General features: G+C 42.0%; 1 protein-coding gene across 10 annotated transcripts in view; it reads right to left on the bottom strand.

Moving 5' to 3' along the window:
• LOC122552612 (coiled-coil domain-containing protein 158-like) overlaps nt 1–27,631 on the bottom strand; it is a 174,314-nt gene that overhangs the window by 92,879 nt on the left and 53,804 nt on the right. For all 10 annotated transcript variants that reach the window (XR_006312432.2, XR_015756929.1, XM_087986075.1 and 7 more), the window contains exon 8: nt 15,936–16,012. Coding sequence is in view for 8 of the 10 variants with exons in the window: in XM_087986075.1 (XP_087842201.1) it covers nt 15,936–16,012 (77 nt within the window). In the remaining 2 variants the exon portion in view is untranslated. The remainder of the gene's footprint in view (nt 1–15,935; nt 16,013–27,631) is intronic.

Raw genomic sequence — 27,631 nt, forward strand, 5'->3', positions numbered from 1 at the left:
ACAATACAAAAACAAAGAACAAAACAGCACAAGACCAGACCCTTCAGCCCTCCAAGCCTGTGCCAACACATTTTGTCCTTCCATACTAAAACTGTCTTCACTGACAGGATCCGTATCCCTCTATTTCCTTCCTATTCATTTACTCATTCCACCATCTCCTCTGGCAGCGTGTTCCAGGCCCTCACCACCATTTCTGTGAAAAGCTTGCCTCGCACATCGAATCTGCGTCCTGTAGTAATTGACCCCTCCACCCTGGGGGAAAAAGCCTCATACTTTCCACTCTATCCACACCATTCACAATCATATAAACTTCTATCAGTTCGCCCCTCAACCTCCCATGTTCCAGTGAAAACAAACTCAGTCTGACCAACATTTCTGCATAGCTATAATCCTATATACCAGGCAGCATTCTGGTAAAACTTTCCTATATCCTCTCCAATGCATCCACATCCTAATGGTAGTGTGGTGACCAGAACTATATGCAATATTCTAAGTGTGGCCTCACTGAGGTTCTTTAAAGCTGCAGCTTCACGTCTACCCTTTTCCTCAATGCTACTTCCATTGATGGCAAGCATTCCAAAAGCCCTTTTCACTACCTTATCTACCCATGTTGCCATCTTCAATGATCTGGGAACCTGCACACCGAGATCGCTCTGCATATCAATACTCCGAAAGGTTCTGCCGTTCACTGTATAATTTTCACCCGTACCTGACCTGCCAAGATGCATCACCAGAATAAATTTCATCCACCATTTTTCTGCCCATGCCTCCAACTGATCTATATCCTGCTATATCCTCTGACAATCCTCATCACTCTCCACAACTCCACCATCTTTGTATCATCCACAAACTTATTAATTAGACCAGCACTTTTTCCTCCAAATCATTTATGCAGCTCACGAACAGCAAAACTGCCAGCACTGATCCCTGTGGAACACCTCTAGTCACAGCCCTCCATTCCGAAAAGCATCATTCTACCACTACCCTCTGTCTCCTATGACTAAGCCAGTCGATTCTCTTGCTCCTCAGATGCTGCCTGACCTGCTGTGCTTTTCCAGCACCACATTCTTGACTCTGATCTCCAGTCCTCATTTTCACCTCCTAAGATGTCTGTCAATGCTCCAGAAATTTGTTCTCTTGCCTCCCTCAATATTCTGGGATAGATCCAATTGGGATCTGGGGACTTATCTGTTTTAAGATGCACAACACTTCTTCCTTTTTAATAGCAACTTGACTTAGAAATTCGACACTCCCTTTCATGAGATCATCCTCCACCAATTCCTTTTCTTTGGTTCATTTAGGACCTCACCTACCTTTTCATGCTCCACATATAGATTCCTTCCTTTGCCCTTGAGTGGGCCAACCCTTTTCCTGGTGACGCTTTTGCTTTTTATGTACATAAAAAGCCTTGGCATTCTCCTTAATCCTGTTTGCTAGCGACTTTTCATGATCCCTTTTTAGCCCTTTGAATTTGTTGTTTAAGTTCTTTCCTAATCTCCTTATATACTTTAAGGGCTTCATCAGTTCCCATTTTCCTATATCTTATGTATGCTTCTTTTTTCTTGTTGACCAAGGTCATAGCATCCCTCGTCACACAAGGTTCACATAACTTGCCATACCTATCCAGAATTCTCGCAGAAACAGCTGCTCCTAAACTCTTATCAACTGCTATTTGAAATACTCCCACATGGCTGACTGATACGGATTTATCCTTAAACAGCCACCTCCAATCAACATTCTCCAGTTTCTGCCTAATATTGTTGAAGTTTGACTTCTCCCGTTAAACACTTTCACCTGAGGGCTGCAGTTATCCCTATCCGCGAGTATCTGAAACTCATGATATCCTGGTCACTACTCCCAAAATGCTCCCTCACCTGGCTGGGCTCACTTCCCAATACCAGGTCCAATTTATCCCTTCCCTGCTGGATAGTTTACAGACAGTGTCAAGAAACCGTCCTGAATGGTCCTTACAAATTCTGCCTCATCCAAGCCCCTAGTACATAGTGAGCCCCACAACAACAACCCTGCTGTTTTTACATCTTGCCAAAATCCATCCACATATTCTCTCCTCTATCTCCCACTGGCTGTTGGGAGGCCTGTAGTATTCCTGAAGAAGGGCTTATGCCCAAAACGTCGATTCTCCTGTTCCTTTGATGCTGCCTGACCTGCTGCACTTTTCCAGCAACACATTTTTAAGCTCTGATCTCCAGCATCTGCAGTCCTCACTTTCTCCGGCCTGTAGTATACCCCCAGCATTGTGATTTCACCGTTCCTTTTCCTGTGCTATACTCAGATTGCCTCGCTGCATGTGTCCTCCGATGTATCCTCCATCAGTACAACTGTGAGATACTCCCTTACCAGTAATGCAAACTTTGAGCAGAACTATCAGAAACTAAACTATTACGCAAGATCCATTACTGACTCAGTTGATAGTTTTCTTCATTAAAGAGGAATTACATTCCTCTATGAGCATAGTCTTTGAGAAGTTTGAAAAGCAGTTTATAAGCAGCTAAAGATGTGAATATGTCACAGCCATTAAATACTATAGGTTGATTGGGAGAATATTACATTGATAGTTTTCTTTGAGACTTGAGTACTTACTTTGATTCAGTATGGATCCTTAAGGTTATTAGATGTCAAGCCTCTAATCCCCAAATGATCCGAAGTAGCATTATTAATGTTAACATCTTGAATAAAAATTATTTAAAATCCTTACAGCAAACTAATTTTAGATTTTTTTTTAGGATGACAAAGTAACAACAGTAAATCCAATAGCTTTCATGCACTAAAAAAGATACCTCTTTAACTGAAAACAGATGAGCACTGATCGAGGAAGAAGAGTAAGGGGAGAGGTCATTCAGACCATTACGCTGTAGAAAGAGCTAATTAATTAGTCCCACACTCTTGCACTTATCCATAGTCCTCCACACATTTCCTTTAATTATTTATTCAATGCCCCGTTGAAAATTATTTTTGAATTTACCAACAATACCCTTTCACATAGTGAATGCAACGTGCTTTGCAAAATCATTTCTTCACATCATCCTTGGTTCTGTGACCCTCTGCCATGGTAAATAATTTCTTCATACTTAACCTATTACACCCTTCACGATTTTGAACATATCTTTCAAATCTCCGAATCTCTGCTCTTATGAGTACAAGCCCAGTTTAGTCCTTATGTGAAGGACGTACTTCACATTGATGCCATTCTAATCAAATTCTCTCCACTTTCCTTAAGGCATCGACATCCCTCCTAATTAGCCACAGTATTCCGGACGGGGGTCGGGTAGTTTGGTAGGTTCAATGGCTGTTTTGTGAAGCAGAACAACAACAACAGCGTGGATTCAATTCCCACACCAGCTGAGGTTACCATGAAGGATTCTCTGTCTCAACCTCTCTCCTTGCCTGAGGCGTGATGACTCAGATTAAACCACCACCTGCTGAATCTCTCTAACAAGAGAGCAGGCCTATGGACTGACAGGACTATGGCGATTTTGCCCTAGATGGTGACATAAATAGTGTTTAAGAAAGGTTCAGCATCATATTGTTGATTTTGTATACTAATTTCTCAATTTGAGAAAGTAAGGATTCACATGAATTTTAAAATAGCATTCTTAATTTGGTCTATCACTTCACCTGCAGGCATCTCTGTTCCTGTTCCTTCTTGTAATTGTACCTCTGAGTTTATAATACTTCTCCTATACCAACATCCCCTCAAGGGCAACAGGGCTGCACAATTGTTTCACAGAGTCATAGAGATGTTCAGCATGGAAACAGTCCCTTCAGTCCAACTTGTCCATGCTGACCAGATATCCTAAATTAATCTAGTCCCATTTGCAAGCACTTGGCCTGTGTCCCTCTAAACCTTTCATATCCATATACCCATCCAGGTGCCTTTTAAATGTTGTAATTGTACCAGCCTCCACCACTTCCCCTGGCAGCTCATTCCATACATGCACCACCCTTTGTGTGAAAAAGTCATCCCTTAGGTCCCTTTTAAATCTTTCCCCTCTCAGCCTAAATTTATGCCCTCTAGTTCTGGACTCCCGCAACCCGGAGAAAAATCTTGTATATTACCATATTCTTGCCCATCATGATTTTATAAGCCTCTATAAGGTCACCCCTCAGCCTCTGATGCTCCAGGGAAAACAGCCCCAGCCTATTCAGCCTCTCCCTATAACTCAAATCCTCCAACCCTGGCAACATCTTTGTGAATCTTTTATGAACCCTAAATCGTGGTTCAGCAGCATTGTCTATTTCCCAAGAATGAATATTTTAAAATCTTCTCTTTTTTTCCCTAGATTGGATCACTTTGTACACACTTGCATTAAATTTCACCTGTCATTCATTTACTCATTACATTACTGTCTATATTTTCTTGCAGTTCGTTAATATTCTGCTCACTATTACTATCATATTACTATATTTTGTGTCATCTGCAAACTTTGAAATGATGTCATGTATACCTAAATGCATATTTTAATACACATCTAAGAGAACGATGGTCTCAATATCAACCCCTGTACAACATAATTGCACATTTTACCACAGTTTGAAAAACAATTCAACTGTACCTCTGATGCCAAAACTTCCATGATAATAGATTCACTGGCTGAACTTAGCCCCCAAATTCTGAGGGTTTCTTCAAAAGGATGTGGAAAAGAAGAAATCATTTAAAAACTGGGGTGCCTTTTCTAAAACTATTGGTGCCCATGTCACTTGTAAAATGAGATAAATATATTTACCAGGTGGCTCAGACTAATGACATTAACTAACCTCATGCCATTGTCAGGGAAAGCTGGTTTGCTTTGTTGTTTTGCAGACTGCTAAGCTACTGCAACAATCCACAATTGATGACCTCATTGGTGGTGGTAATGGATGATGCAGCTCAGGATGTCTTTGCTACACAGTCAAGCATCTTTATAAATTTCAGGTTTCTCCAATAATGGTCAGATGAATCTTCTAATCTCTCTTAACAGAAGAATTTCTCTTATGAGAAGTTAGAGTCACTGAATGACTTCACCAAAATGTAATTCTAGGTATAGCTCGACTGGCTGATTTTGCAACCCCACACCTATCTTTAACCTGAACAAAACAAAGTCAGCCTCAATGCTTAGGAGGTTTAAGAATGACCAGGTAAGGTTCACCAGCACTATCCAACCAAGATGGATTTACCAGCTGCTACTCAAACTGCCATACCTCTTGAGTGACTTTGTCATTGCTCCTCCCATCAATATCTAAGACATGCTATTGGGTAGAACATTAAACATTTTGTGCATAAATTGAGACACATTATATTGATTTTGTAGGCAAGGCAGATTGTTTGAGGGTCTTGCTTTACTTTTCTTGAATAAAAGAGTTGGTCATCAACAGCTACTGAAAGGTATAACAGGCAGACTCGTTCACTATTTACTAATTGGTGAAGACAGTAGAGATACTTTAATTACATTATTTTGGGTGGAAATCAGCATGGTAAAAGTGAAACTGAAAAGTCTAAGTTATTTTTTAGTGAGATATATCTGTTCTCCCCTTGTCATTGGTAGAATTCACAACATGAATAGGTAACAGCAAGTATGACTGTCCTGTGGGAATAATATACCTTAAATGTATGTTAGATTCAAGTTGTATACTCCCAAACCCAATGGCTATCTAACCTATAATTTATCCTTAAAATAAACTCATGAAACTCTTGGGTATTTTCAAAAGGCAATAAATCTCCCTTGTCTCATGTGGGGTCATGTTTCAAATTAAATAGACAGGCGAACATCAGTCAGTGCTGTTGGTATAGTGAAAAACTCAGTATTGGAAGCAATTTCCTCCTCCTCCACTCCCATCACTCCTTCACATAAATTAGGGCCATAACCAAAGACCAATGAAGTAGATAGTTGCTAAGTTACTTGAAAATTAACTGAGGGGGAATCTTCATGCAACCATCACTGATAACTGTTTCTCTGAGGTTCAAGTTGTTTTTGTTGGGCTCCATTTAAAGCTACTCCAATACTCAGTGAACAGTTTGACAAGAATTGAGAATCCCAATATCACACTACCTTCTCGGATCACTTTACACCATTTTAACCTCCTAACAAATTCATTAAGAGTCTTAAAACAAGCTTAGTATTAAGTGCACTGTTCAACATACAAAAGTAATGTAGGCAATACTTGTGGCTGTTAATTATTAAATAAAGATGATCTCTAAGGTTATCAGCAACTTTGATGTAGTCACAATGGTCGGCAGATGTCACACTAATGACACAAACCTTGACTTAAGAATCGAGTCATTGTTCTCTGGAATAAAGGGTGGAATTTAATGAGTGCAATGGGCTCTCTCCCTCTCATTGGAGAACCAGCAGGAGCTTTGCATCGCTTCTGTCCAGGAAACCTGACACAATTAGAAGGTAATCAGGCACTTCCATCAAGTTGGACATTTGATTAAGGCCTCACACTTGATTAAGCCTTCAGTTGAGTGGAAATCTCTCCCTGAGAACTGCCTGCCAATCAGAGGTCAGGATTCAATTGCCAAATCTGATACATCTCTGCCTGCAACAGGAAATATTCATGGATCCCTGGATAGAGGTGAGTGTGGGCAGTTGGGGTCTTGGAAGGACAGATTTCAGAACAGTTTAAGTGGTTTGTTAAGAACCTCAAATATTTTCTAGTGAGATGGTCACTCTCGATCCTTGAGTTTGGTCAGGAGGCAAAAGGATGGCAGGGTTCCTCCCACCCTACAACTCCCATTCAGACAGTGACTCATTCGTCCAAACCTGCCTTGAGGAGAATTATATCTACCCAAATAACCAATAACAAAAACACTTGCAAGCATTTATTTAAATGCACTTGCTCAAACTAATCAAACTGTTGAAACTACAGGAAATAACCAAGCAAATAGAAGGTTTTTCTCTCTAGCGTAGAAAAATATGAGTTGTGCCAAAGATGACAGAAACTTAAACTGAATTGATAACAATAGTCCTCGAGTGAAGGGGAAGGTTATCAAAATATTCTGCAGGAACTGGGGAACGTAGATTAGGAGTGGCTGTTTGAGGGTAAAATTACATCTGATACGTGGGAGACTTTTAGATTAGATTAGATTAGATTACTTACAGTGTGGAAACAGGCCCTTCGGCCCAACAAGTCCACACCGACCCGCCGAAGCGCAAACCACCCATACCCCTACATGTACCCCTTACCTAACACTAGGGGCAATTTAGCATGGCCAATTCACCTGACCCTGCACATCTTTGGACTGTGGGAGGAAACCGGAGCACCCGGAGGAAACCCACGCAGACACGGGGAGAACGTGCAAACTCCACACAGTCAGTCGCCTGAGACGGGAATTGAACCCGGGTCTCTGGCGCTGTGAGGCAGCAGTGCTAACCACTGTGCCACCGTGCCGCCCCCATTCAGACAGTGACTCATTCGTCCAAACCTGCCTTGAGGAGACTTTTAAAGGCCAGTTGATTAGAATTCAGCATCAGCATGTTCCTGTGAAAAATGAAAGATACAGATGGAAAAATTCGGGCACCTTGGGTGACAAGAAGAATTGTGAGCTTAGTCAAAGAGAAAAAGGAAGCATTTGCAAGGTTTAGGAAAGTGAAGACAGGTAGAGGCCTCGAAGAATATGAAAAGGAGGAAAGAACCTAAAGATGGGATGAGGAATGTAGCGACTTTAACGAGGTTAGCCAGGTGGACCTCATAGAATAAGAACATAGAACATAGAAGAATACAGCGCAGTACAGGCCCTTTGGCCCTCGATGGTGCGCCAATCCAAGCCCACCTAACCTACACTAGCCCACTATCCTCCATATGCCTATCCAATGCCCGCTTAAATGCCCATAAAGTGGGAGAGTCCACCACCGCTACTGGCAGGGGATTCCATGAACTCACGACTCGCTGAGTAAAGAACCTACCCCTAACATCTGTCCTATACCTACCACCCCTTAATTTAAAGCTATGCCCCCTCGTAATAGCTGACTCCATACATGGAAAAAGGTTCTCACGGTCAACCCTATCTAAACGCCTAATCATCTTGTACACCTCTATCAAGTCACCCCTAAACCTTCTTTTCTCCAATGAAAACAACCCTAAGTGCCTCAGCCTTTCCTCATACGATCTTCCTACCATACCAGGCAACTTCCTGGTAAACCACCTCTGCACCCGTTCCAGTGCCACCACATCCTTCCTATAGTATGGCGACCAAAACTGCACACAATACTCCAGATGCGGCCGCACCAGAGTCTTATACAACTGCAACATGATCTCAGGACTCCGGAACTCAATTCCTCTACCAATAAAAGCCAGTACGCCATATGCCTTCTTCACCGCACTATTTACCTGGGTGGCAACTTTCAAAGATCTGTGTACATGGACACCAAGATCCCTCTGCTCATCCACACTACCAAGTATCCGACCATTAGCGCAGTACCCCATCTTTTTGTTACTCTTACCAAAGTGAATCACCTCACACTTACCTACATTGAACTCCATTTGCCACCTATCTGCCCAGTTCTGCAGCTTATCTATATCCCGCTGTAACCAGCCACATCCTTCCACACTGTCAACAACTCTTCCGACTTTCGTATCATCCACAAACTTGCTCACCCAACCTTCTCGGCCCTCCTCCAGGTCATTTATAAAAACAGCAGATCCTTGCGGAACACCGCTAGTAACGGCACTCCAAGATGAACCTTTACCATCAACTACTACCCTCTGTCTTCTTCCAGCCAGACAATTCCTAATCCAAACCTCCAACTCACCCTCAATTCCATACCTCCGTATTTTTTGAAGTAGCCTACCATGGGGAACCTTATCAAACGCCTTACTAAAATCCATATACACCACATCTACCGCTTTCCCCTCGACCACCTCCTTAGTCACCTTCCCAAAGAATTCAATAAGGTTTGTGAGGCACGACCTGCCCTTCACAAAACCATGCTGACTATCCTTGATCACATTATTCCTATCCAGATGTTCATAAATCCTATCCCTTACAATTCTCTCTAAGACTTTGCCCACAACAGAAGTGAGACTCACCGGCCAAGAGTTAATAGGGTTATCCCTACTCCCCTTCTTGAACAAGGGAACCACATTTGCTAACCTCCAGTCTTCTGGCACTACTCCTGTAGACAACGAGGACATAAAAATCAAGGCCAATGGTTCTGCAATCTCCTCCCTTGCTTCCCAGAGAATCCTAGGATAAATGCCATCAGGCCCAGGGGGCTTATCTATTTTCACCCTTTCCAGAATTTCCAACACCTCTTCCCTACATACCTCAAAGCCATTCATTCTACTTAATTGTGACTCAGTATTCACATCGGCAACAATGTCCTGTTCCTGAGTGAATACTGACGAAAAGTATTCATTCAGTGTCTCCCCAATCTCTTCAGCCTCCACACGCAACTTCCCACTACTATCCTTGACTGGACCTATTCCTACCCTAGTCATTCTTTTATTCCTGACATACCTATAGAAAGCCTTAGGGTTTTCCCTAATCCTACCAACTAAGGACCTTTCATGTCCCCTCCTTGCTGCTCTTAGCTCTCTCTTCAGATCCTTCCTGGCTACCCTATAACTCTCAATCGCCCCCATTGAACCTTCACGCCTCATCTTTACATAGGCCGCCCTCTTCCATTTAACAAGGGATTCCAATTCCTTATTAAACCACGGCTCCCTCACACGACCCTTTCCTCCCTGCCTGACAGGTACATACTTATCAAGGACACTCAATACTTGCTCCTTGAACAAGCTCCACATATCAATTACGCCCTTGCCTTGAAGCCTACTTTTCCAAGCCACGCATCCTAAGTCATGCCTCACCGCATCATAATTTCCCTGCCCCCAGCTATAACTCTTGCCCTGCAGTGGACACTTATCCCTCTCCATCACTAGAGTAAAAGTCGCCGAATTGTGGTCACTGTCCCCAAAGTGCTCACCTACCTCTAATTCTAACACCTGGCCTGGTTCGTTACCCAGAACCAAATCCAGAATGGCCTCACCTCTTGTTAGCCTATCTACATATTGTGTCAGGAAACCTTCCTGCACACATTGGACAAACACTGACCCATCTAACGAACTAGAGCTATAGCTTTCCCAATCAATATCAGGAAAGTTAAAGTCCCCCATAACAACCACCCTATTACTTTCACTAAGAGTTCCTTAACTGGGGATGTTAACCTGGTCCAATCAGGGAGCCCTGGCTGATGTATATAAACAGCAGTCTCAGAGGTTCTGTTCACTCTGAGAGCTGACTCTGAAGAAGCTGGACAAGTGTCAAGTATTCTGCATGTGTAAATAAAGGATGACTTGGTGGTGGGATACTGAACACCGTTGAGTTATTTCAAGGAGGGCTAAATCTCCTTGGGAAAAAGATTTTAAAAAATTCTAAAGAATTTTATACATTTATAAAGAACAAGAGGGTAGCTAGGGAAAGGGTAGGTCTCCTTAAAGACAAAGGAAGAAATTTATGCATGGACCCAGAGAGAGTTGGTGAGATCCTAAACAAATCTCTACAGTATGGAAGTAGGCTATTCAGTCCATCAAGCCCACACCAACCCTCTGAAGAGTATCCCACCCAGACCCACCCTATGTAATCCAACTAACCTGCATATCTTTGGACTATAGGAGGAAATTCATGCAGACTCTGGGACAATGCACAAATTCCACACAGATAGTGGCCTGAGGGTACAATTGTAACTGGGACCCTGGTGCTATCAGGCAGTGGTGCTAACCACTGAGCTACTGTGCCACCCTTTAAGATTAGATTAGATTACTTACAGTGTGGAAACAGGCCCTTCGGCCCAACAAGTCCACACCGACCCGCCGAAGCGTAACCCACCCATACCGCTACATTTACCCCTTTACCTTACACTACGGGCAATTTAGCATGGCCAATTCACCTGACTTGCACATCTTTGGACTGTGGGAGGAAACCGGAGCCCCCGGAGGAAACCCACGCAGACACGGGGAGAACGTGCAAACTCCACACAGTCAGTCGCCTGAGACGGGAATTGAACCCGGGTCTCTGGCGCTGTGAGGCAGCAGTGCTAAGTTGAAAGGAAATATAAGAGGCAGGATTTTCTTCTACACAGTGGGGTGGTAAGTGCCAAGAATGCACTCGTAGAAGAGTCGGCTGATACAATAGCAACATTTTAGAGGTATCTTGACAGATTGTGAATTGTCAGGGAATAGAGGGATATGGACCACATACAGGCAAACTTTTTTTAAATTTAAAAAGACATCATATATCGATACAGTCTTGGTGGGTCAAAGGGTCCATTGCTGTGCAGTACTATTCTTTATTCTTTACAAATCCAACCCATACAGAAGTGTTGCTGATGTAAGGAAGGGTGCATTCTTTAGAGCATGTTACTTTAGAGCAGATCACAGAGATAGAGTTTGGAGTACATTCAGTATGCTTGGCATTGGTTTGGGGAAACAACTGAAATCCATTACTTTTCTTCTCCAGGTAGCATCCCAAATTATTAAAGATTTGAGGAACCACAGCTTATGCTGTAATTTTACTGCATGGCAGGGTAAGGAGGGAGGCCTCAAGTCCAAATCAGGCAGCACATGAATTAAAACCTTTAATCTTAATGCCATTCTGAATACCTGAGCCATTTAGATAATATTCTAATCACACATTCGTATACACACACACAGAAAATGAGAACTGTGACAGATTAATTTACATTTTTGAGATAGTAAAACTGAGCCAGTACATGTGGTATACTTGGATATTAAAGAACTCCTTCAGAAATGCTGTACTTCCATTCTGTCAGTTCTTATATTGTGCATGCAGTTGGAGGAAGGCAAACCATGGTGTGTTTTCATAGCAGTCAGTTGTTATATTTTGAAATTTAAAGCTCCTGGCAGCCACTTTGACAGCTGCTATTGACGATCTGCATATAGGGCAAGTGTGGTGTTAGGGTGTGAGGAGGGCAGGATACCAGATGGGGAGGGGGTCATGTGCCAGCTGGGTTGGGAAAGGTGACAGGGTGAAAGGTAGCAAGGCAAGTGTTCGGATAGGTCGGGGTCGGTTGGAAAAATTGGGTCCAGTTGTGTTGGGGGGCGGTGGGGAGGTGTGGTGGCTAGTTGGGAAGATGGATTATTGGTTTGGGTGGATGGGTGTGTGTAATCAGTATCTGGTGATGTAAGTGATCGGGGGTGATGGCATAGTTGAGTGAGTTTTTACAATAGTATTTATTAGTCCAAACAAGTAATTATTCCACTTACATTGACTGGAACCATGCAAAATCTCAGATGTTTATGGCGACTTTCGGAGGGTTCCAGATGTAGAGCAATTGCCAAGAGGAAACTTTCCTGAGCAATTCCTTCAGAGTCTGCCACAACAGGGATTCCAAAGTGTCTGTGTGTCCAGCTCCCATCTACACTGGCATTAAGACTATCTGGCCAGAAGAACATCTGCCCTATTGTGTCTAAGTTTGTGGGTGATACAATGCTAGCTGAGAAAGTCAGCTATGAGGACACAAAGAGAGACCACAGAGATGGAGAGAAGTTAACAGCAACAAGGAGGCAGATGAAGTATAATGTGTGAGGTTGTTCACTCTGATAACAATAGAAAAGCAGAACCTTTTTTTTTAAAAGATATGAATGTTTTAAAAGCTAATGATCAGGGAGACCTGTCGGTATGTAGGGAAAGCAAGCAATTAGGAAAGTGGGTTTGCTTTTATCCCAAAAAGATTGGAGTAAAGGAACAAGAAGGAGGAAATCTTCAATTCACACAACATTCTGACTTGGAATTATATTGTCTTTCATCTATTATCACTGGATTGAAACACTAGAACTCCCTCCCTAACCTCATTGTGGTTGTAACAATATCACTTGGACTACAGTAATTCAAGAAGATTACCCCCTTGCTACTTTTACCAGGTCAATAAATCATGAGTTTGCCTGCACTGACCATGCAATGGAAAACAGCAGATGGAGTCTGAAGTCAGCAGTGAAGGACCTCAGGTCCCTTGATTCCCACGACAGCACTAATAAAACCGGTAGGACTTTGTCCATGTTACAGTTGAAGCTCACACACTAGCCAGCAGATGCTCCATGGAGATGCCCACTACTACTATATTGCAAATTATCAGTTCCAAACTCTGCAGGATGTCTGGAGTCAATTTACAGCAGACCTCTTCAACAGTCATAGGCTGGAGGTATTCTGGCAGACTTACCATTACAGCAAGCATCTCATTGCATATATTGATCAATGTTTTCTGCAGTCTGTCCCAAGGAGGTCCTCATCCAAATCCTCTGCAGCAAAATTGCTGTGAGATTTAGCCCTCTAGAAAGTCCAAAGATGGAACTTATGCAGCCCATTTTGTCTTGTGACTCATCACTTGCAGATTCTGATTCCAAACTAGCCTGTAAGTATATGCCCTGCCAGAACCTGAGATGGAAGCTGCAAGTATTAGGTTGGATGAGGTCATTTTTTTTCAGGTTATCTTCCTTCACTTTCCTCTCCTCTGCTCCTGGAGAGTCTTAGCACCTTGTAGTTCCACATTATCTGAAAGCACTATAACATAGCGGATGAATCAGAGTTTTCATGGTCACTCCATGTGTAATCTCTGCTTCATAACACCTTTCATGATATGGAATTATCAGTTAATGTTAGCGATTTTTATAGCGTTGTAAGTATGGTATATTGAGCAGTGGTGCAATTGAGATGGAGGTACAATTGTAGCCAGTGAGAGATGTGGGCTGGATTTTATGAGGCACATTTTCCCCTTGAGCAAAACTTTGTCTGTCAGCCCACCACCTGAAACCTACGACAGAGATGTCAAATTGGGAGCAGTTTAAATTGTTTCACAGTGGAAAGTAGCCCTGCCCAAGAGAGTTCCCCACCAATCTCCTTAGTACCAGCTGGTGAGAGGTTTCCTCCAAAAGGGTGTTTACCTGATGTAATAATACTTATGCACTCTCCCATAACATAAAACTCGGCATGGATATCATGGTATTGATGAATCCAACAGATATTTATTACATTTAAACATTATTTACAAACACTATCTCCTGTGCCAGAAAACTACCTGTGTTAATATTAAGCTGTTAGATTACAACAGCGGACGATACTTCAAGTAATATGAGGTAAGATGGAGTATGTGATCTTTGTATCCTCAGGACACATACTATGATACAGCGATGATAACATGAACATAGCTCTTAAAGGAATACTGATATACTCATTATGAGACAAGACACAACATCAGCAGCATTAGGGGCATGCTGTAAATATAGACAGCCCCTGAAGAAGTAGTAATGAAAACTGTCTTGAAACATAAGTATGGAATTTAGGACAGGCCTGACTGACACATCCCAGTGAGGGAGGGGGTGGATGGGCAGGGGGAGAGCATTAAAGCTGCTCTACGATCTTGTGGGAGCAGGGGGTTAATAGGCACAGAACCCCACAAGTTATTTACCATCTACCCCACACCCTACCCACTGCCAGCTCCACAAAAAATTCTCACAGTAAAAGCTGTTGAGTTATTGCCTTGCCTCTGCTTTCTCTTGCTCTATATAAAGTAGTGTTGGAGGTAGAAGGAAGCTCTTAACCCATTACTAATTCATCACTCAAGGGTTACTGGCCGAAGGGTGCCTGAGAAGGCTCCTAACATTTACTCCACCCACCATACTATGGGAGACAGATCAGGAGTACACTGAATAGCAACGGGAGGCCACTTACTTGATTCTGAACACAATTCAACCCTACCATCTTTAAATATTTCTACAGGGAACTGTAAAATCCAGCTTCCACTCATCTTGGCCAGTCAAGGGGGGGAAGGAATCTTCATATGCCATTGTCAGTCATCATTTTCTGGTTACTGACAACTCTCGGTACCTGTTCCCATTCTCTTCTCATGGTCAGTCTGCCAGGTTTCTTTCCCCACCATTCTCTATTCTCCTTACCTGCCAGTAATAGGATCTTCATTCCTAATTCCTGAAATAGCACATTCAGAACATCATGGGTAATTCTGGGTGTCCCTCCTCCCTTCCTTCAATATGGCTTTGAGGGGCCAGAACCATTACCAATAGCTGCCATGTTTGACAGTGCACTGCAACTTCCTTCTTATTGTAGGAAGAGGAGTCATATTGGACTCAAAACGTTCACTCTGTTTTTCTCCTTACAAATGCTGCCAGACCTGCTAAGTTCTTTTATTATTCTTTTTATAGGAACTGCACCTTAAGAAGACGCTGTCTGGCACACAAACTTTCCACTGAATTGTTACTTGACCAGAATTTGTACAGCATCCTTGTACTTCAATGGAGCTTTGAAGATATGCCTTACATGCCACAGTCATGAAAACAAGGTGGGTAGATTAACCTTCAGTTTTACCCATCCTGTTCCTAATAGATGAGGGCAAGTTATAAACTGTGGTTCATACAAGTACTTCTTTTATTGGGGTCCTGTGCCTATGAACTGAGTATAAAGTGAACGCATGAAATTATAGGTGTATACTGAATCTCAATCAGTCCATTTATTTATCATTAGCATCTGTGTTTGGGAATCATTGTGTATATAAAGAAGTAATATTAAAGAGAGGATGGAATGTTTTAATAATTGTTAATATGTACTCCACTTCAGTACTCCAATGCACTGTGTATGATTGCAACTGAGGTTTCCAATCTGTGTAATTGGGGAAAATGCTTAACTAGGTTAGTCTACTCCCCAAAGAAAGAGGGGGATATTTTAAAAAGTCACTCAAATAACACCCAGTTAAACAGGAAAATGCATACAGTTTGAGAGTAAATGAACCTAAAATGGGAACGTAGACACAAGTTATGGTTTTAAAACATACAAATATTTGCATTCACAATGTAAACTGTAGGGGGAATTTTCAGACAGCAATTATGTTTGACCTCAATTTCTCCCCACCCAGCAATCCAAGATAACAATACAAATTAACTCAGAGGAGACCATTAAATAGAATTACCGCTCTTCTTGTGACTTAAGCAAAGCTTCAGGTTGGTTTTGAGCTTCAGTTTTCAGGTTTGCCAGCTGTTCTTCCATCTAAACCCAAATAATATATTTCAACGTGTTATTCTTGAAAGTCTAATTCCACGAACAAACAGAAAATAATGTTTCTCAAAGATAACAATCTTTTGTAAATGTAGAAATATAATGTTTTATACAAAGTTGGAATATTACTGATTATTAAATCCCTTGTTCATCTATCACTCCATAATTGTGATTTTGTTTATATTCTGCTCTCTCTCTCTCTGGCTCTTGGACTTTCTTTCTGCTGTCTCTATTTTGATTCCTTGTCCACTTTTTTGTCCTTGTTCTTCTGTTTTCATAGATTTCTCTCTCTCTCTGAGCTTCTACTTCATCTTAATCCTTTACAATTTCTCTAATCTGCATTTTTAAAATAAATGTATGATTTACACACGTTAAAAATTGTATTTATCAAGGTGTTAAAATAGATGCTAGGGAAGACATCACTCTCTGCTCTTTGTATATCAGCAATACTTCCAAATTCAATATCTGATGTGCATGCACTGAAACGCAATCATGTAGAAATGTACATCCTGGACTGTCATAATCAGATGACCCCGTCCAAGAGATGCACACGAAATGAAGGTAGCCATTTCATAGATACTTCAGTGTAGACCAGACTGCTGTCTCGAGAGCACAGAACATGGTGTCAAAAATGTAGTCGAGAAGAGTACTGAAGAGCTTTACAAAGGTAGACCTACTAACAGGAATATTCATAGCTATGAAAGTCGCAGCTGAAAGAAACTGGAAAAGAACAAAGAATGAGGGCATAGCTGAAACGCTGGATAAGGCACAATGGCTGAAACTTCCCTCCTGACTCCAGTTAAAATGAAAGGTGAAATGAATCAATACTGGCAGTTGTTCCATACGCCATGGCTAAATTACAAAATAGTGACAGGTTTGTTTAACAAGGCAGAACAGCTGACAGCAGCGACACATTTATCACTGTTGAGAGCAGACTGTTTGTTTCAAAATGTACTCCATGCTAAATTTCCCTGAAAAACACAAGAAACAAACTGCAGAAATTTTGAACATCTTGAAAGCACACTTTTACTTTGAATCCTAAGTGAGCATAATTTATGAATGGCACATGTTCAATATTAAAGTCCAGGTGGAAGAACTGTCCATTGAGCAGTATGTGACTTAAAACCCAACTAACAGATTTTGTGACTTTGCAAAACTAAAAGACAATCTGAGTAAAGAAGGATTATGTTAGAGTCATAATATCATGGAATCCCTACAGTGTGGAAGCATGGCCATTCAGCCCATCAAGTCATCAGGGCGGCATGGTGGCTCAGTGGTTAGCATTGCTGCCTCACAGCGCCAGGGACCCGGGTTCAATTCCCACCTTGGGCGACTGTCTGTGTGGAGTTTGCACATTCTCCCCGTGTCTGCATGGGTTTCCTCCCACAATCCAAAGATGTGCAGGGTAAGTGAATTGGTCATGCTAAATTGCCCATAGTGTTAGGTGTGTAGGGGTAGTCAGGGGTAAATGTAGGGGAATAGGTCTGGGTGGGTTGCTCTTCGGAGGGTTGGTGTGGACTTGTTGAGCCGAAAGGCCTGTTTCTATATTGTAGGAAATCTAATCTAATCTAATCCGAAGAGTATCTCCCAGACCCACTCCCTACCCTATCCCTGTAGCCCAGCATTTCCCATGGCTACACTACCTTGCCTACACATCACTAGACACTATGGGCAACTTAGCATTGCCAATTCACCTAACCTGCACATTATTAGATTATGGGAGGAAGAAAACTCATGCAGACACACGGAGAATGTGCAAACTCCACATAGACAGTCACCCGAGGTTGGATTGAAACCAGGGTCCCTGACGCTGAGGCAGCAGCGCTAACCACAGAGCCATCATGACCTATTAGTCATGAAATCCCATAGTGAGGTCACATTTCGTGAGAGAGGAGAAACTAACTCTCAGGAAAACAGCTGACACACCCAGAGGTGCTGGGATTATAAGCTAGCAACTAGAGCATGTTCATGCTAAAATAGACTAGGCCTGTGTACACAGACAGTCCAGGCCCAAAGGGCTGAACAATCAGGGGAAACAGCAGGAAGTAATACAGTGGAGGGTATCCACAAAGTGAAGGTGAGGGGAATGCAGTATTCTGACTGTAAGAAGTGGAATTACTTTGCAAACAACTTTAGAGCTGGAAGGAGCATAAATAGCTGTTGGAGAGATAGACGCTGAAGATACTGATTAATCACTTTATACCATATCACTGGTTGGATAGATAAATTGTAAATTGTTTATGGCTGTTGGAATGATGACTACATCAACAGTGTCAGACACTGACACGACATACAATATCAGTACTTACACAAACTTGTGCAAAGCATATTAAATCCAAAAATGAAGCCCTTGAAATAAGGTTGAGGCTTTGTGATGGCACCATACATGTGCTGAGAGGACAGATTACAAGTCCCTTTCAATGGCATGAACAAAGCTCTGAAGTTCCAGATCCCAGTAATCAAGTAAATGCCACTCTCTCAGCCAAAATAAGTCAAAAGTTTGGATTGGTTATCTTCACTTGCCAAAACAAAGATGTAAAGTTTCGCAGCACACTAAACTATTAACAGTGTAACAGATCCTGGAGGAATACAAAGATGTATTTACAGGGTCAGGATGTCTTCTGGAGAATATTATTCAAAGTAGATAAGAATGTAAGACCAATTCAGCTGCTCTCACTGCCAGTCTATATTAGATGATGTGGAGGTGCAGTAAATGGACTGAGGTGGACAAGGTCAGAAGTCACACGACACCAGATTATAGTCCAAAAGATTTATTTGAAATCACAAGCTATTGGAGTGCTGCTTCTTTATCATTGAAGTGAACAGAAACACACAGGCACAGAATTTATAGACAGAAATATCAAAAGATTGTACAGATGGTGAGAGTGGGGTGTCAACCGGCTGAATAACAAGTGTTTGCAGGTGATCAAGAGTGTCAGACAGTGTGGGTAAAATGTCAACAGCTGAATAACAAGTGTTTGCAGGTGATCAAGAGTGTCAGACAGTGTGGGTAAAATGTCAACAGCTGAATAACAAGTGTTTGCAGGTGATCAAGAGTGTCAGACAGTGTGGGTAAAATGTCAACAGCTGAATAACAAGTGAAAGGATAATCCATAATCTGATTAATTGAGGCAGAGAAATAATTACAAAAAATTAAAAATAAGATGGTCGTGGAGACAAACCAAATGGTTGGAGTAACATGATAGATATAAGAGTCATATGGTGATGGTCTCACCAAAGCAATAAATAATCCAAAACAGTTCAAGCTAATTAAGGTAGAGAGATCATAATAAGTTATCAAGGTGATGGGTTCAAAACAGAAGTGAGGAAGATTTTACAAATACGGAACATATGGTGGGGTTACATGTGGAGCAACATGAACCCAAGAGAAACTTGGAGAAATTCAGCATCACTACCAGCAGTAACCAAGTCTCCTCCAGTGCCACGTTTGAAACCAGTACCACCACATGGAAATCCATTGTCAACTTGTCTGACCACACCCTTCAACCAGGCGAAACAGAAGTTCTCAGCCGAGGGCTCAATTTCTGCCCCATGACAAAAATGGACCCCATTGGTGTCACAGCAGACACAGGAATTCATCAGGCGAATGAGGCTCTGGGAATTCTTCCACAAACCCCAAGATGTAGGCAGCGAGCCCAATTCATCCGCTCACCCTCAACCACAACAAACAGCTCTTCATCCAGACACATGGAACAGCCATGGGGTCCAAATTTGCACCCCGATACGCCAAAATGTCCATGCACAAGTTCGAGCAATTCTTCTTTGCTGCACAGGACTTCCAACCAATGTGATACACTAGATACATGGACATTTTCTTCCTTTGGACGCATGGCGAGGAATTACTGAAACGGCTGTATAATGATATCAACAAGTTTCATCCCACCATTAGACTTATCATGGACTACCCTTCAGAATCAGTCTCAATCTTGGACACCCATATCCCCATCATGGACGGACACCTCAGTACCTCACTCTACTGCAAGCTCATGGATAACCTCATGGTGCTGCACTTCTCTAATTTCCTCCCTAAACTTGTTAAAGAAGCCATCCCCTATGGACAAGCCCTATATATACACAGGATCTGCTCAGACAAGGAGGAATATGATGGCCACCTGAAAATGCTGCAAGTTGCCCCTCATAAGAACAGGATAGAATGCTCAACTCATTGATCACAATGCCAAAGTGGAAAAACTGCAACGACCTCCTCAGAAGACATACACAGGACATGGTCGATAGAGTACCCTCCAACATGGGCGGCACGGTGGCACAGTGGTTAGCACTACAGCCTCACAGCGCCAGAGACCCGGGTTCAATTCCTGCCTCAGGCGACTGACTGTGTGGAGTTTGCACATTCTCCCCGTGACTGCGTGGGTTTCCTCCGGGTGCTCCGGTTTCCTCCCACAATCCAAAAATGTGCAGGTTAGGTGAATTGGCCACGCTAAATTGCCCGTAGTGTTAGGTAAGGGGTAAATGTAGGAGAATGGGTCTGGGTGGGTTACGCTTCGGCGGGTCGGTGTGGACTTGTTGGGCCGAAGGGCCTGTTTCCACACTGTAGGAAATCTAATTCAAACATCCCGGAGAGGAGAAAGTACACCACGTTCTTTGCAGCCTTCAACATGTCATCAATGACAACAAACATCTCACCAAGGTCATTCCTACATCTCCAATTCATGCCTTTAGACAACTGCCAAATTTTAATCAGACCGTTGATCATTGCCTTCAGGAAAACCCAACCACACAACCCTGCCATGACACCCTCTGCAAGACAGGTTAGATCATTGACCACGTACATGGCACATACTCACGTGATTCGACCAATGTTGTCCACCTCATATGCTGCAGACAAGAATGCCCCAAGACATGGTATATTGGCAAGACCATGCAGATGCAACAACAACAACAGATGAATGGACACTGCGCAAAAATTGCCAGATGGGAATATTCCCTCCCATACGGGGAACACTTCAGCAGCCAAGAACTTTCAGCCTCCGATCTTTGGTTAAATGTCCTCCAAGGCAGCCTTCAAGATACACAACAACACAGAATCGCCGAGCAGAAACTGATAACCAAGTTCCATACTCATGAAGACGGCCTCAACCTTGATCTTGGGTTCATGTCACGCTACATGTAACCCCACCACACTGTTCTCTATTTGTAAAAGCATCCTCACTGTTTTGTTCTGATACCATCATCTTGATAACTTGTTATGATCTCTCTGCCTTAATTAGCTTGTACCGTTTTGGATTACGTGTTACTTTGATTAGCCCCTAGTCATGCGACTCATACCTATCATGTAATTCCAACCATTTGGTTTGTCTCCATCACCATCTTCATTTTAACTTTTTGTAATTATCTCTCTGCCTCAATTAGTTGGATCATAGGACATTCCTTCACTTGTTATTCAAGCTGTTGACACTTTACTCATACTGTCTGACACTTCTGATCACCTGCAGAGACTTGTTATTGAGTGTGTTAACACATTTGTACGAATTTTTGATTTTCTGCCTGTAAATTCTGAGCCTGTGTGCTTCTCTTCATTTCATCTGACGAAGGAGCAGTGCTCTGAAAGCTTGTGATTTCAAATAAACCTGCTGGACGATAACCTAGTGTGCATAAGATAAGACAGAAGAGCTAGAAAAGAAGGGAATAATTAAGGAAGTCACAATTTCTGCAGAATGAATTATCATCATGGCAGCAGTGATATAACCTTGAAAGCTGAGAATATGCACTGACTTAAGGAAACTAAATAAAGATCTGAGAAGAACAATGTCCACTACCTATTGTTAGAGTTTGACTTTTTTTAAAAATTCCCAAGTCAACAATGCTTGGTCTTTCAGTGAACTTGCCAATTTCCAAATACTGGTAAGGTTTGCAGTGTTAACTCATGCTTACTTTGGATTGAGATCATTTAAAGTAATTTTACCTGGGATTCTTAAAGCCAGTATATGCAGGTTATTTCCATTTCACCAACTTTAGCCGAATTTAAAGCTCATGATTAAAAAACAAGAGGAGAAAAGTCAATGCTAACTCTCTTTTGTGGACATTATTGGCTAGACCCATATGGATTATATATTTTTAATTGCCCTTGAGAAGATTATTACCAGCTGCCTTTATGAACTGTTCCAGTCCATATAGTGTAGGTATACCCACAGTGTTATTAAAGAGAGAGATCCAAGATTATGACCCAGTATTAGTCTTGTTCCAAGTGAGAATGGTAGATAACTTAAGGCGAACTTGCAAGTGGTGTTCTCATACATCTTCTACCCTTGTCCTTCGAGATCACAGATCGTGGATTTGGAAGAACTGACCAAAAGCACCTTGGTCAGTTCCTGCAGTGCTTTCTGTATACGGTGTTCACTGCTATCATTACAGTGGAGGAGGGAGAAAATATTTAAGTTGACAGATGGGATGCCTATCCAGTGGGTTGCTTATTGCTAGGTAGTGTCAAGTTTCTTAAATGCTGTTGGAGCTGCATATATCTAGACAAGTGGATATTATACAACTATACTCGAAGAATGAGGGAGGATCTTATGGAAACATATAAAATTATAAAGGGAATAGATAAGATAGAAGCAGAGAGGTTGTTTCCACTGGCAGGTGAAACTAGAACTAGAGGGCATTGCCTCAAAATTAGAGACAGCAGATTCAGGACTGAACTGAGGAGGAACACCTTCACCTAAAGGGTTGTGAATCTGTGGAATTTCCTACCCAGTGAAGTAGTTGAGACTTCCTCATTGAATGTTTTTAAAGCTAAGATAGATAATGTTTGAACAGTAAAAGAATTAAGGGTTATGGTGAGAGGGCGGGTAAGTGGAGCTGAGGTCACAAAAAGATCAGCCATGATCTTATTGAATGGTAGAGCGGGCTTGAAGGGCCAGATGGCCTACTCCTACTCCTGTTTCTTATGTTTCATGTGTATGGTGCACAGGCCTTGGAAATCATGAACTGAATTACTCACATTGAATTTCCAGCCTCTGGTCTGCCTTTGTAGTGGTATTATTTATATGATGGGTGTCATTTCTGGTCAACTGTATAATCGCACCCAACCACCCCCACCAACTCTCCCCACTCCCCAACCCCTTCCCCGGCCTCCCAAGAAAGGATGTTGATAGAAAGTAATTTAGTAGTGGTTATGTCATTGAATGACATGCTTTCATGTGGAAGATGGTCATTGCCTGGCACCACGTCGGGTAACTTACATACCCAGTTCCACATATTTAATGTGCTGCTGCCAAGCAAGTGCAGCCCACCTTATCCAGAAAGCCACATTTAAATCCCTTCAACAAGATGTGATGGAATCTATTGGGAGGTCATGTTGTGGCTGTACAGGACATTGGTTAGACCACTTTTGGAATATTGCGTGCAATTCTGGTCTTCTTCCTACCAGAAAGATGTTGTGAAACTTGAAAGGGTTCAGAAAAGATTTACAAAGATGTTGCCAGGGTTGGAGGATTTGAGCTATAGGGAGAGGCTGAACAGGCTAGGGCTGTTTTCCCTGGAGCATTGGAGGCTGGGGGGTGACCTTATAGAGAGGCATGGACAGGATAAATAGACATAGGATAAACAGATAAATATTTATTGGGTGTGAAGCACAAGAAAGATTTAAGGGCACTAGGGTGACTCAGCAACTTAATGTACATGTGGAGTGGTTAGAAATGTTTTTCACTGCTGGAGGAGTGAGCTATGGAGGTATTCAAAAGCAAGGATTAAAATTTTAAAATCGAGGAACCACCATAAGTCAGCAAACACAGCAACATGAGGGCCTGGGCTAGAATGTATTTAGTTCCAGGTTGGATTGCCTTCCAGTCACTTGTGCAGTGGATCTGAAGCTGCAATATAAAATGGTACATAGAAGAAAAATATTCCCTGCAGAGAACACTGAGGCCACCTGCAGTGGGAGGTGGAGCCATGTCTGGAAAAATAATAGGGACACAGGCCAAGGAATTCAAGTTAGGACAAAACCTAGCTGAGGCCTGGAATCTGTCAGTCAACCACTAGTAAAATGACAATACCGTAAAAATAAATCAGATCCAAGTCAGTACCTGATAACGCCCCAACTGTTAACATTTAATTATTCCTCACCAAAGATACATTAATAGTCATGTAGTTGACAGGGAGCAACTGTAAATCAATATTAAGATATAGAAGAGCAGACACAAGTGTATGAATACCGCCTCTTGTTAAAATAAGCCTGTAGAAATGAATAGAACCATATCTAAATTGTACACAGATATTAATATGATGACTATGTGGCAATGTGCCATTCAGGTCTGGAGTGTGACAAACTCAATACATGGAATGCACTGAAATAAATGATGTCAGCTGAGTCTGCTGTAGGAAACTATATTTATCTGGTATTACATCTGTCTCAGTGACCTGAGGCAGGGATCATAAAAAGTCAGCTAAGATGCCCAGACCCACTAAACATGCTGCCAGAGACAGCATGCAAAACATCAGAATATTATTTGAACAGAAAATACAAGAACAACTTCTACTGTGTCAGAATCAAGGCTAATATTACATTAGTTAAAACAATAACAAAGGTAATTAATTCAGAAGATTACTGACTTTAAACTTGATAACTTATAGCAAACAGTTTCCTAGCAAAATGATCAGATGTGAAACCTATTTCCTTACCAGTTGATAAATTATGCCCTCCTTATTTGGAATTGGTTCTTGCATAATCCTTCAGAGATGATAATACTGACTGCAAACTTAATACTAGTTTGTTATCTCGTGTTTCACTGGGACAGCTTTCAGTCAATGTACAGGATGGTTTTCACAACTTGCATTTATATGAAATCTAAAGCATTTCACATAGATACACGAAAAACATGAACATCAAATAAGAGAATGCAGGATATTTTTTGGGTGTGAAGCACAAGAAAGATTTAAGGGCACTAGGGTGACTCAGCAACTTAGTGTACATATGGCGTGGTTAGAAATGTTTTTCACAGCTGACAATATCCTCAAAGGTCCTGCTAATCCTATTAATCAGGCAACGGGAAAGCAAAGGGATGATATTTCTGACAGAAGTAGGCTCAGAAGTGTTTGAGGTGCTCATGAATTTGCTCATCCCTGCTAAGTGCAAAGACATGTTTATTTTTGGCATGATGTGGAGGTGCTGGTGTTGGACTGGTGTGTACAAAGTTAAAAATCACACAACACCAGGTGATATGCCAACAGGTTTATTTGAAAGCACTAGCTTTCGGAGCGCTGCTTCTTCATCAGGTACTCCACAAACCACAGTCTGGTGTTGTGTGATTTTTAACTTTCTTTTTGGCGTTTTGTGTAAACTTGAACAGTGCAACAGTCCCAAACCATTGGAGATTGCAGAAAATTATCAGAATAAAAACAAGAAATTAGTTACCCAATGAGGATATTGAAGACTTTATTGTAACTTTGAAGGTATTCATACATTGTTATTTTGGAGAATTTTGAGAGGCAACATTGCAGAACAGATCTGTGTGTGGTATAAAAAGTGAAAGCATTCACAGTGCATTGCTTTCATTGCCAAAGTTAATTATTGACATGGCCTGTCAAACAGCCTTGTCACTGGACATAGCAGTACATGATTTGAGAGAAGTCAGAATTGACCATTTACCTGTTTACATGTTGAAGTAAACTAGCTGCAGCTCACTGTGCAAAAGGCCCCAATGTTGGGTGTTATTAGTAGCAGAGGTACAAAAAAGTTGTAATATCAATCTGTGGACTAATATTGGGCACAGAATTGCCTGTTTGTAAAGACAGAGTGCAACAGCTGCAACAAAAATGGTCATCCTGCCAAGGTATGCTGAACAAATGTAAACACAAAAAATGCTGGAAATGGAGGAAACAGCAATCACTGCACATGGTATTGAACAGTGTCAGGTCAATGAAGGATCAGATGAGATCCATGTGAACCAAAGTACAAAGATATCGAGTATAAATTCATAGGACACTGTAGTCCACGTAGTGTTTTTGGATAGAGATCTGATAAACATGAGGTCAACAATGATGCATGTGATTTCTGAATCACTGTACCACAAAAAAGCTGAGTCGACATCAACTGGAGAAATCGTGCACAGAATTCAGAGGTTATGGAAGAGAGAAGATTATGAAGCATGTTGGTTTCAGTCACAACATAAAAGGTAATATACAAAACTGCTCACCAGTGTGGCATTGGGGGATAAAAACAGCCTCATAAGGAAAAAGACTAACAGCATTTAGTTGAAAAAGGCCTTTTTGCACAGAAATTAAATTCACAATACAAGATGACATGATCACCAAGTGAATCGTTGCCGATGTTAGTGAACATCAAATCGATGAAGGATATAGGATATTGTACAAGTTCAAATGCATCAGTAATTATTGTGGAAAAGGATATGGAAGATACAGACTGCAGGAAAATAGATGGTGACATCTTGCAAAATGTCCAGATTACAGAGGAGGAAGTGCTGGATGTCTTGATATGGTTAAAAGTGGATAATTCCCCAGGACCTGATCAGGTGTACCCTAGAACTCTGTGGGAAGCGAGAGAAGTGATTGCTGGTCCTCTTGCTGAGATATTTGTACTATCGATAGTCAAAGGTGAGGTGCCGGAAGACTGAAGGTTGGCTAACGTGGTGCCACTGTTTAAGAAGGGCGGTAAAGACAAGCCAGGGAACTACAGACAGGTGAGCCTGACCTCGGTGGTGGGCAAGTTATTGGAGGGAATCCTGAGGGACAGGATGTACATGTATTTGGAAAGGCAAGGACTGATTCGGGATAGTCAACATTGCTTTGTGCATGGGAAATCATGTCTCACAAACTTGATTGAGTATTTTGAAGAAGTAACAAAGAAGATTGACGAGGGCAGAGCGATAGATGTCATCTATATGGACTTCAGTAAAGCGTTCGACAAGGTTCCCCATGGGAGACTGATTAGCAAGGTTAGATCTCATGGAACACAGGGAGAACCAGCCATTTGGATACAGCACTGGCTCAAAGGTAGAAGACAGAGGGTGGTGGTGGAGGGTTGTTTTTCAGACTGGAGGCCTGTGACCAGAAGATGCCACAAGGATCGGTGCTGGGTCCTCTACCTTTGGTCATTTACATAAATGATTTGGATGCGAGCATAAGAGGTATAGTTAGTAAGTTTGCAGATGACACCAAAATTGGAGGTGTAGTGGACAGCAAAGAGGGTTACCTCAAATTACAACAGGACCTGGACCAGATGGGCCAATGGGCTGAGAAGTGGCAGATGGAGTTTAATTCAGATAAATGTGAGGTGCTGCATTTTGGGAAAGCAAATCTTAGCAGGGCTTATACACTTTATGGTAAGGTCCTAGGGAGTGCTGCTGAACAAAGAGATCTTGGAGTGCAGGTTCATAGCTCCTTGAAAGTGGAGTCGCAGGTAGATAGGATAGTGAAGAAGGTATTTGGTATGCTTTCCTTTATTGGTCAGAGTATTGAGTACAGGAGTTGGGAGGTCATGTTGCAGCTGTACAGGACATTGGTTAGGCCACTGTTGGAATATTGCATGCAATTCTGGTCTCCTTCCTATTGGAAAGATGTTGTGAAATTTGAAAGGGTTCAGAAAAGATTTACAAGGATGTTGCCAGGGTTGGA

The sequence above is a fragment of the Chiloscyllium plagiosum genome, unplaced genomic scaffold (assembly GCF_037043375.1).
Source record: "Chiloscyllium plagiosum isolate Xiang-an unplaced genomic scaffold, Cpla_swu_hap1 HiC_scaffold_1, whole genome shotgun sequence".
Lineage (NCBI taxonomy): Eukaryota > Metazoa > Chordata > Chondrichthyes > Orectolobiformes > Hemiscylliidae > Chiloscyllium > Chiloscyllium plagiosum.